Raw genomic sequence first — 12,148 nt, 5'->3', positions numbered from 1 at the left:
ATAGGGTCATTGTCCTGTTGGAAGGTGAACCTTATGCCCAGTCTGAGGTTCTGAATGCTCTAGACTGGGTTTTCATTAAGGCTATTTCAATATTTCAGTGCACTGAGCTTTCTTCTTGTAGGTTTCTCTTATCTCCACATATGATCATGGAGCTCAACTAGAGTGACTATCAGCTTCTTTGTCACCACTCCAAACAAAGCCCTTCTGCATCAAATGCTCAGTTTGGCCAAGAGTCCAACTCTAGGAAGAGTCCTGATTGTTCCAAACTTCTTCCATTAAGAGTAGACTACATGCTTCTGTGAACCTTCAATGTAGCAGAATTTTTTTCTAAACTGTTCCACGGATCTGTGCTTTGCAAAAATCCTGTTTCTGAGCTCTACACGCAGTTCTTTTTACTTTAGGGCTTGGTTTTTGCACTGATATGCATTTACAGCTGTTAGATCTTTTATTGAGGTGTGTGCTACTCCAAAACATACCCATTCAATTGAATTTGCCACGGTTAACTACCCTCGAATGTAGTAACATCTACATGCAATATAAATGCTAAATTTCAACTCTCCCAGATAAGGGTTTGAATACTTATGCAATGGAATCATTTATTTGTTTTTTATTTTTTAAAAATTTGCAAAGATGGTGGTAAAAAACAGTTTTTTGCTATCCCATTATTGTGTAAAAAAATTATTCAATGCAGTTTAACATAAGGAAGCAACATAAAATGTGAAAACAATGAAGGGGTATGAATACCATAATGCAGCTAGCACAAAAAAAAAACATTGTACTCCACACGTCTCCCCTTAAATCTAAACAGAAAGCCATGCATGACAGAAAGGGAAGCTGTGCTTAAATCAGGGAGTCTACACACACACAAAAAAAAACGTAGGGTGATGGGCTTCATTTCTCTCTAAGGGGAGGGGGAGTGGCCACAATTGGCCAAGGCTTCAATATAAGCCTTTTGTATGGACCTATGAGGAGCCCAATCTTTCTTGTGGCACAACTACCAACACCTACACCTCTTCATCGACAACAACGAGAAGAAAGTATTTTTCCACACTCCTTCCAGGTTTATTACCTAATTGCGTTTTTGTTTTTCCATTTTCCCGTTTTCTTTTTGTTCATTTTCTTTTCCAGTCCAGAGGCCTTGAGGCAAAGAACAAAAAAAGACAAGATGAGCGCTCTGTTTTCCTTGGCATTGGTGGTCTTTGCAAGCAGTCTACATGTCGAAGCACAAGGTAAGAACCACTTCTGATCCCTTTGTGCATGAATGTGTGAATGAATGAATGAATGAAATTATGGTTCAGCATGCATGTTTCTGTGTCTGTGCATATAAGTGGTATATAAATGTAATACTGAGAAACTGCACAGCCTGAGTTGTACAAAGTAGGTTATGTATTAAATCACCAGATGCTAATAAGAATAAAGAATAAGACAAAAAATGGATAATGCACATAATTTCTTTAATGTTATCACTTGATGCAGACACAATGAATTAGATTTTAATTGTAATATTCTACTATTTATCTCTAAAAGACTCCTCCCACCATACAGATGCTCACACACCCATAAAGATTCAGCTCGCCACAGTCTTTCATAAGCTCTAAACCATCTGCTGCAGGTAATTTAGCACTTGTTTAACAGTTGTTGACAGATAGTGGGGAATGTGAGCATCATCAAACTGACTGTGAAAAGTGGCTCTGCTGATCACATCTGAGTGCAGATCTAATACCTTTCCTTGAGGGTAAATGCAAGATTGGCTTCTGATGGCCACACAGTAGACCTTTATATTCTCAGTACGCTGCTGTATGGATGTTGCCAAGTCCTCTGAATTTACACTGATGCTACTAAATGTATACATCTGACAGGAGCTACAGCAAGATTGAACTGTAAAGAGCCCCTTGCCGAATGCAATCCTTTTTCTTCTGAGATAATGGTCTGTAAAGTGATGGGTTTGCATAGATTGGGCTGGGCTGGAGCTGATGGAGAAGAGGTGGAGACTGGAGGAAGGAGTGAAAATGGTTTTGGGTTCTCAGAGACTGCTAAGGATGGGCCTGATTCACAGAGGCTCTGTTCAAGAAATAATGCAGCCATTAGTCAGGCATGGTTGAGTAGGGGGGTGTGTGTAAAAGAAAGAGGATGGCTTTGTGTGTGACGGCTGAGAGAAAAGGGGAGATAGTAAAGGAGAGACATTCAAATAAACTGACTATAATACATACAAAGAGGGAGAGGGAGAGAGAGAGAGACACCCTAAATGTCAATGCACAAGACGGTTATGATAGAGGGAGCCCCCTCCAGCTGTGTGCAGTAATTCATGTTCCGACTTCACACTGACCTCTGCTTGCTCAGCAAAGTGTAGGAAGTGAAGTTTAGCCATCAAGAGTGTCTGACTGTGAGGGAACGATTCCATATGACACTTGTATACACAGATGTAAAGCCCTAATCAGTGTGTTTTCATGCTTTTAGAGTTGTATGCCTCATACAAAGCATCATTTTGTATTATAAAGGGTTCCAACACCAAAGTTTATGCATCAGATGTGTTCAAGATGCCAGTGGAGCCCAAATGTATAATAAATGCTCATGCTAAATGAACGTTTAATGTAAATTTATAGCATCTTTTATGTTTCAGTTTACAAATATATATATGATAGATAAATATAGATAAATAAATAAATAAATGTCAATTAATGTTTAATTATCTATCCTGTCTTAAATCAAATTGCTGAGTTCTTAAAGGGTGGGAAAGAGGCACTTTTTAAATATTTAAACCACCAAAGCACTTTCATTCTGCTGTTCAAGAGTAAACACTTTCCTTGTGTTTGCTTACAAGAGCAGGGCGGGTGGAGATGGGGGATGGGGGTGTCATGGGGACTGGTGGGAGTTGGGTATATGGAGAACATTATCGGTTAGTGGGTTTGAGATGATATTTGAGAGTGCAAAATTGGTATACCAGCAATCATTTATTCTGGCAACAAAGAAATGTGTGGAACCCAAATCCGAAAAGCCTAGTTATAAATTTGCAAAATTGGTAGCTGCTGTCAGTGAAAGGTGTACTTAATCATTTTATGCAAGATTTTTCATCTGTTCTTTCTGGTTCCAGCTTGTAACTCTGGCACACTGTCTCCTAAGTGAGAGTTTATTAGGAAGAAAGTGAGATGACTCACAGTGAAGTGTAAAAAGGGATCAGATGTGTGGTGTCAGTGAGTGTTAGGACTGTAGGGCTCTGTTTTAATTACCTTTAGAAAAAGAGGACCTCTCATCAGTTGGTCATAATGTGAATGATGTGCTGTATAATTAATAGTGGAAATGGTACAGTTTAACATGGCTTGTGATCCATGATACATTCAGATGTTAAGCATATGTAAAGTCATTCTGTTACTATATCTGGAAAGTCTCAAACTCAGCTGAGTGAGTAATAGTGAACAAAGCTAAGGTAAATGGTTTGACGTAGAAGGCAAAAAGTCTTGAGTGCTTGCTAATGAGTTCCATATTTGTGGAAAGGGTTTTCCTGCAGATACACTGCATCTGAATGTTAATGTTAGTTGTAGAACATGCAGGTCAGAAGGACAAAAGCCTAAGGCTGTCAGAACTAAGACTAAGAACTGCTCTGCAGAACCCACAGACTGGAACACAATGTGGTTGAAGATACTGTAAAGATAAATTATAGATTTTCTAAAGAAATTGAGAAACAGAATGATGGGATTCTTTCGAAGTTGTAATGTTTTTTGGTAACACACTATCACACTATCACAGTTGTGCTGCTAAGTATTTTTGTTAAAACCATGATACAGTTTTTTATTTAATAGGAAGTTTAAAAGAATAGCATTTACTAACCCGTAGCAGATTTTTACAGGTGGAGCTGGGGAGGTGGAGGGTTACAGAGGAACTCTAAAAGGGCCATGTGAATTTACATTTTTTAGAGACTGAATGGTGCCTTAAGCTAAATGTAATTATGTCTTCTTTGCAATTGACACGTTAATGGTGGAGTATAGCCGGCCAGGAGAACTCTTGGGTCGGTTTTAGTTTCCTTGATATCCATCAAATGTTCCATCAAGGGTTGTGATGGATTGGGGCCTCTAAGACTCAAACAAAGATCCGGAAACATCTTAAGGAGTTGAATGAGACAATTATGCCCCTAACCACAAGCAGACATAGAAACTACTGCCAGAGATAGAGACACAGCATCTGCGAGCAAAAAGTTGAGCTTTATGGGGAGAACATTTGTCTTCATTGACACTAAATGGGAGAATTATGTCTGTGGTTCCCCAGTGTGTGTGCAAGCACACCATCTGATTTAAGTGAATCATAATTTGGCTATTTCTTCGGCTAAAATTAGTTTTGCAAAATATATGCATAGCCATTAAATCAAACCAACAGAAGAATAGTAGGAAATTAGTTTAATATAATTCAGTGCAATAACATCTTGAGTAATAAAACAATCACTAAACTCTAAAGCCTTGTATCCTGTCCTTGTACATCTACTGTAATAGTAGATGTACTGTTTGGTTTCAATACAAAGAAACCATTGTTATAGAAATCTCCTTTTGTTATATTTCAGATAGTGAATCAAGGCTCAAGGTCTACGCCAACAGAGGTGACAATATCACTCTACCCTGTGGACTGGAACGTCTTTCCGCGATGTTTGGAAACAGAATCAAGTGGACCAAAATAGAGGATGACTCTACAGAAACTGATGTGCTCATGTCTATGGGGTTCCACAAGAAGACCTACGGAAATTTCCAGGACCGCGTTTACCTGTTGGAGACAGATGACAGTGATGCTACCTTAGTTATTACAGACCTAGATCTGAAAGACTATGGCACATACAGGTGTGAGATCATCAACGGCATGAATGACAAGGTTGTTGAAGTGGACCTTGAATTGCAAGGTAACTTTATTCTTTCATTTCAAGTTTAAATATTTATATTTATTTATTTATCAGGCTCTTTTAATCTAAAGTCACTCATTAAATAGCCAACTAAAGATAAAACCGAGATTTTCCATATATGTCTTTGTATTGGCATATATTCTCTGACTGTGATCTGCAACACATCATCGTATGAACATATTTCATTCACTTTCTACAGTTCATAAGTAACATTTGAGCTGTTCATTTCAGTAAGCAGTCTTCAACCTTATCTCTTGAAATGTGAAGACACTCTCTTACTCTTCTTTCAACATGTTTTTACCACTTCTCATTTGCTCATTCTCCAGTAATATCTTGTAGTTCTTGCTCTTGGCCAAGACCACCATTGCAGACTTGGCTCCAGGGAAACAATGGGGATCTTTAGAAAAGAAAAGTGAGGTGCATGGGCATAATGAAACAGGCTGGCACAACTAGCCACTGTTAACCTTGAAACAATGGAGCCTAAGATTGAAAAGCCTAAACCCTGAAAGTAATTTTCTCTGGCTTTGAATAGTTTTTTCTAAGACTGTATCACGTACAGCAGGGAGGCTCTTAGAACACTAAAACTAAGACTTTCACTAATATCGCTCTTATTCAAAAAAACGTTCATCAGAACAGCCTGATGTTAAACTCAGTTGAACTTTTCCTCAGGGGAAAATTCACTTTCTTTCACAGGGGTTGTGTTCCCATACTCTCCTCGTCTTGGGCGCTACAACCTCAACTTCCAAGATGCCGAGGCTGCATGTTTGGAGCAGGACTCTGTGGTCGCCTCCTTCGAGCAGCTGTACAGCGAATGGAGAAATGGGATGGATTGGTGCAATGCTGGCTGGCTCAATGACGGGACAGTGCAGTATCCCATTACCAAACCCAGAGAGCCCTGCGGAGGCGCGAGGAAGTCAGCCGGACTAAGGACCTATGGCCGACAGAACAAGTCCAACAGCCGCTATGATGTGTTCTGCTTCACAGCCAGCCTTAAAGGTGAGTTAAACAGTTGAATTCTAGTCTAAAATGGAGCATAACATTGGATAATTGAGCATTTTTTGTGGTAATAAATAGACTTAAGATAACATTAGCCTAGAATTCTAGTTTATAATATTGCATAATATTTAGGGCGGTCACTAACAATTATTTTAGTAATCGAGTAATCGGTCAATTATTCTGACGATTAATGAAGTAATTGGATAATTGTTCTTTTTTGTGGTTAAAAAAATAGACTTAAGCTAACAATAGCCTATAATTCTAGTATAAAATGGAGAATATCATTTAGGGCTGTCACTAACAATTATTTTGATAATCAAGTAATTGGTAGATTATTCTGACGATAAATCAAGTAATTGGATAATTATTCTTTTGTTGTGCTAAAAAAATGACTAACAAAAGCGTAGAATTTGAGTATAAAATGGAACATAACATTTAGGGCTGTCACTAACGGGTTTTTTTTGGGGGGGGGGGGTAATCGGTCGATTATTCTGACGATTAATCGAGTAATTGGATAATTGTTGTTTTTTGTGGTAATAAAAAATAGACTTAAGCCAACAATTGGATTATTTTTTTTTTTTTTTTTTTTGTGGTAATAAAAATAGACTTAAGCTAACAACAGCCTAGAATTCTCGTATAAAATGAAGCATAACATTTAGTGCTGTCACTAACCATTATTTTGGTAATCGAGTAATCAGTCATTTATTCTGACAATTAAGTAGTTGGATAATTGTTCTTTTTTGTGGTAATAAAAATAGACTTAAGCTAACAATAGCTTAGAATTCTACTATAAAATGGAGCATAACATTTAGGGCTGTCACTAACGATTATTTTGATAATCGAGTTTTCAATCGATTATTCTGATATTAATTGAGTAATTGGATAATTGTTAGTGACAGCCCAAAATGTTAAGCTCCATTTTATACTAGAATTCTAGGTTATTGTTAGCTTAAGTCTATTTTTATTACCACAAAAAAGAACAATTTTTTTGGTAATCGAGTAATCTGTCGATTTTTCTGACGATTAATCGAGTAATTGGATAGTTGTTCTTTTTTGTGGTAATAAAAATAGACTTAAGTGAACAAAAGCCTTTAAATTACTTAAAATACATAATAGCAATGAGGCAATAATAATTAGTTTAAATGAATTATCAAAAGCAAGTAATCATTGTTTTATTGAACAAAACTGGTCACATATATAATGTATTATAAACAATCGAGCTAATGTGCATTGGGCATTATATCAGTGGCCTAACGGTTGTTTTTTACACTTTACTATGCGATATAATCCTTGTTTAATATTGACTTGACAACATTTAATTCAAATGTTTACTTAATCTTTAATATTTGGCCATTTCTTAACAGAAATGCTACAGCCACTGTAATTTCTATGTGGACATCAAAACCTGTAAACTCGGAGCAAGGGTTTAAACTTTAATTTTGAATCCTGATGAACACAAGCACAACCCTGAAACTCTTTGTTTTACATCACAGGACGCTTTTACTACCTGATCCAGCCCAAGAAGCTGAACTTTGATGAGGCTGTTGATGCATGTAAGAGAGATGGAGCTGAGATCGCAAAGGTGGGCCATATATACGCTGCCTGGAAGCTGCTGGGATACGATCGTTGTGATGCCGGTTGGTTGGCCGACGGTAGCGTTCGCTACCCTATCTCCAGGCCCAGGAAGAACTGCAGTCCTACTGAGGCTGCAGTTCGCTTTGTTGGCTTCCCTGACAAAAAGCAAAAGCTGCACGGAGTCTACTGCTACAAGCCACAGGTGTGAAGTGCTTCATGTCACGACACCAACCAAAGAGCAGCAATATACAGGTTTCCACATCCAAACTTATAAAGGACTTTCTGCATGAACTAGCCATAACTGTGACAATTATAGAAAGGATACTGTAAAAACCAGTTTCATACTGCAAAATTCATACATGCTCAATATTAATGTAAACAGTTATTCTATTTATCATTTACATTTTATATAGAATTGTACACCATATGTATGAACGAAAATAACACAGATTGAAGGATATTAAGCTGGAAGGAAAGTTGAAGTCACACAATTTTGATCAAACCCCCTTTTAAGTGTAAGTTTGTCAAGAATCTCCATTGTGACATTGCAATAAAATATTTAAGTATTATTAAATAGTATTAACCTGACAGAAAGTTTTTGAAACTTGCCCAAACAGAACTGAAAAATGGACCTGACACCTGACAAAAAAAACTTGTGATCTTACACGAATGCTAATTTCTTTAAAGCTATGTATTTTTTGTATTTCATTTGTTGGTGTATTATCCTATGCTCTGAACTGTGATCTTTTGTCTGTTTGAAATATCAAATGAATGTGTTTGACCTGTAGTTTTAGTGTTTTTATTCATAACTATATGAATATACTTTATATTCATCCTGTGATTCATTGTAACACTCATTCCTCATTTCTAAAAAAAAAATTACTGCATAGAATTTCATCACAAACAGCAACAGAATTTGACATTAAACTGTTATATGGCAAACAACTATAAACAAAATTTACACTGAGAGATTCTTTCAGCACCCAATTGTATATTCAACATTTCAAGACTAGCTTGAGCCTAGCTGCTTAAGTGTAGAAATAAATAAGTCTCGAATTAATGATATTGTAATGCCACTGTTCTCTGCGAAGAGAGGACCAGCACTAAAAGCCATGTATAAAATCATGCCTAACATTGAAATGTTATGACAGGCAAAGTGTGGATGACTTAAGTTGATGAGATCTGTTTACTGATGAAGGTAACATCTATTACTTGCCACTTTGTATTGATATGTGTTGTTTATGTGGGGGGAAAATATTCTCCATTTACAAATCAGCTTTGAACTGCAGAAGCCACAGTGCACATAAGTGACATTTTGCTTGTTTTTGTCTTTTGTATGCACAAAATATCTTTTCTTTTTTTTTTTTTTTAATCTGAGACTCATTGTACGGTTTATGAATTGAATCAAATTTTAAATGAAACAATAAAACCCATAAAAAAAATGAAATGGCTTTTGTTTTATTCTCCATTAAACTGGGATAATTCTACAGTGCCTATAACCATGGATTTTGACAGTCCAGATGCTGAGTACACAATGTTTGTTGCAGTATGAATGCCAGCTTGGCTAGGCATGGCCTACATTTCCCAACACAAACTATTAAATTAACTTGAAATAAACAGATTGCATAGCATCCAATACTTTGCTGCTTTTGAGAAGAATTCTTATCATGTTACAGAAACTTTCTGCTGTCCGTCTATCTGAACTATTAAGCATATCCATCAATATGATGAATAAATGATAATTCCTATATATGCCTGCTTGCGCACGCGTACGTGGTGTGTGCATGTGTGTGTGTGCGCGCGTGTGTGAGGATATGTATTAAATTATTTAGAATAGCACTAGCTATCTCAGCTTTAGATCTATGAGAAGCCTTGGAACCATCTGCAGAGAAAGCTTGCTACAATTATACAATGTTCTGTGACCAATTCAGCCTTTTTTTTTTTTTTTTTTACATATAAATTAATTCCAGTTGTTTAAAAAAAAAAAGAGTGATTTCTGCAATGGAAAATGGCAACGTGTCTTTCAAGTCTTAAAGGAGAATACGGTGAGTATTAATGAACACAACGGTACCAGCGGGAAAATACATTCATGTCAAATTAAAATATGCAATGGGACTTCAGAAACACAAGGCACATCAAAAGCCTGTCTCTGTTTTTCCTTGTACATTACATTGCGTAATGTATTTACAAAACTATTCCACAAAGGTATATGTAACTTGACAAGAAATCCCATGTTGTACACTAAGTGAAATATCTGAATTTATACTACAGGCCTTGAATGCTTGAATCTGATTGGCTGAGGAACGTTCTAATGGTGTTCATTATTTTCAGGGAAACGCACGGCGAACGTAGTTCCAGGCAGTTCTTGGCCTATATTATCATGTCTATATCACTTCGCCACACAATTTCAGTTATTTAAGGTCCTTTACAGCCTAAAACCGCAAAATAACCAAAACCCACAAGGACACTGGCGGAACAAATAAATACAGTAAACAATAGGATAAAAACGACAGATTATTTCCATGTTTTTGCCACAAAATTACGTTTTATGTACGGAAAGCACATACTCTATTTCTCCACAGACACACACACATAAGCATACGCGCTAATGTTTGTTAGCGCTGGTCTGACGATTAACAACTTAAAAACTACATGACAGTTCTCACACGCGAGGTAACAACGGCGTGGTCTTGAAGAAAATTAACTTTAACTAAACTAAGTTTCACTATTAGTAGAGACACTGCAGCCAGTGACTTTTGAGAGAAGCACAGAATTGAGAAAGGTAATTCACCAGCTTAATATCTCTCTTCTTTTCTCTTGCCGTCTGTCTGCTTGTCTGTCGGTCTGTCTAAACTTCATTATTAACTGCATTTGTTGGCTATCAAACGCTCAAGTGTTGTTGCTAGGTCTGAAATTACGTTTTAAATTAATCCTACGCACAATAGCGGTTTAAGGATAAAAACGTGACGAATGTCTTGAAATAAGTTATAACATCTGATCATGTCTTGAGGTGTGGTAACCGTAGTATAAGCGGAATAATTTACTTCGGTCTGTTGAATTCTACGAAAATAATGTTTTAACAGTCCGTCGTCAATTATTCCTTACCTCATTACAATAAAAACAAACTTTTAAACCAAATGGTATCTTTCAACCAGAGCCATAGAGAAAGAGAGTTGCGACACGCTTTGATCTCGCCGCCGCGCGGTCACGTGGTTCGTGGAGCGCCCAATAGTTCCAAACAACTCCGCGCTGTCAATGTGTTTGAATGGATTTAAGTAGGATAGACAGTTTTACTATATTTGCAGCAATTTCGAGTAATTATTAACACATAATGTGCATTGATTGTGTATTGATAACTTCTCTGAATACGCTTTACAATCGCATTTTATTCTGGGCAGTGATAAAGAGACATAGCCTGATTAATATGTTCTCATACTTTTTGGCAGTCAAATGTGACCAAACACCTTAAGTGTAACTTTTATTCAATTAAATAATTGTAATATATAGTTCAGTTCTATTTAGTTAATATTTTGAGGAGGTTTTTTTTGTACTAAATAATATGTGCAATAATGATCCTGAACATTTAAAAGATAACATTTTCTAATATAGTATTTATATTACAGTTAGTGTGATATTTAAGGTAAAATACTTATTCAAATATACAACATAACTGAATATTATAAAAGGCAAGCAAAAATGGCATTTGACATAATAGAAAAGATGAAAATAGTGTTTAAAAAACAGAAGGCAACGAATTGCATACAGCATACATTTGTTTTATCGTATTTCTTGAATGCAGTCTTTACTGAAACTCATTCAATCTCCCACAGTGAGAGAAAGATTGCAGAAAGACTAAAAACGTAAAAATATGACAATTAGTATCTGGTTATGGTCGCTATTATGGTGTTTCTCACGTTATCTAACTGCATTTACAGTATAACTGTTTATTTTTTAACGATAAACATTAACTACCACACGCTTTATAAAATACCACTACTGGCCAGTTTTCCGAGAGGTCAACTGATGCGTTAAAATGTAAAAAAAAAAAAAAATGCAGTAATTTCTTCAATTTACCGGCGACAGTGCTTGAGAAACGCTGAAATGAATGGGCTTCTATGGAGGAGCTATTGGTTGTTTGGAACTATTGGCCGATCCATGACACGCTTTACTTCCGCATTCCTCAGTTCCTATGGAAGCCTATAGGAGTGTCGTAACTCTGTTTCTCTATGGCTCTGCTTCCAACAATGTACACTATGCTTATTTTCTTCAAAACTAACGGCCATTTTGCAATAACGTTTAAGCAACTGATCTCAAGGTCATTGCCCTGATAGCACACCTACATCTCGGGGATGTCTATTTGAGACCTGCATTTACATCTGCAAAACGTATTTTTTAGGGTGTTTGTTTATCTGCAATAGGTCTATAGGACGGTTCCAATCAGATGTCAAATAGACGTCTATTCGATGTCTTTAAGCTGTTTATGATTTAGAAAGTATGTAAAACTGACATCTTATAGTTTTCATTTTAAACTCCATATTTTTACCTTATTTTTGAGCCTAGAAGCCTGGAGCCTTTCTTTGTAATAAATACCTAAAAAAGAACCTAGCAAGACATTTTAACACACAATCCAACCCAAATTAAGATTAAAAGAGAGAGAACAAATGTCCTATTGACTTGGTTTTCTTTTTCATCTACACT

General features: G+C 36.5%; 1 protein-coding gene across 2 annotated transcripts; it reads left to right on the top strand.

Moving 5' to 3' along the window:
* The first annotated feature begins 962 nt into the window (after window positions 1–962).
* hapln1a (hyaluronan and proteoglycan link protein 1a) lies at window positions 963–8,897 on the top strand. Of its 2 annotated transcripts, none has more exons than XM_073840989.1 (4): window positions 963–1,229; window positions 4,550–4,879; window positions 5,549–5,875; window positions 7,369–8,897. In XM_073840989.1, the coding sequence occupies exons 1-4, from the start codon at window positions 965–967 to the stop codon at window positions 7,656–7,658; spliced, it is 1,212 nt and encodes a 403-aa protein (XP_073697090.1). In that variant the 5' UTR covers window positions 963–964; the 3' UTR covers window positions 7,659–8,897. The 2 variants fall into 2 exon arrangements, with proteins under 2 accessions (XP_073697090.1, XP_073697091.1); XM_073840990.1 differs by having other exon boundaries at window positions 964–1,229; window positions 5,573–5,875.
* Window positions 8,898–12,148: the final 3,251 nt, after the last annotated feature.

This window comes from Garra rufa, chromosome 5, assembly GCF_049309525.1.
Source record: "Garra rufa chromosome 5, GarRuf1.0, whole genome shotgun sequence".
Taxonomy (NCBI): Eukaryota; Metazoa; Chordata; class Actinopteri; order Cypriniformes; family Cyprinidae; genus Garra; species Garra rufa.
Note: the sequence above shows the minus strand (reverse complement) of the source record. Positions and strands in the feature narration are given on the sequence as shown.

Coding starts and splice junctions, on each gene's coding strand:
- hapln1a (XM_073840989.1), top strand. CDS start 965: ATGAGGAGCCCAATCTTTCTTGTGGCACAACTACCAACACCTACACCT. Junction 4,880..5,548: donor AGTGGACCTTGAATTGCAAG/GTAACTTTATTC, acceptor ACTTTTCCTCAG/GGGAAAATTCACTTTCTTTC. Junction 5,876..7,368: donor CTTCACAGCCAGCCTTAAAG/GTGAGTTAAACA, acceptor TTTACATCACAG/GACGCTTTTACTACCTGATC.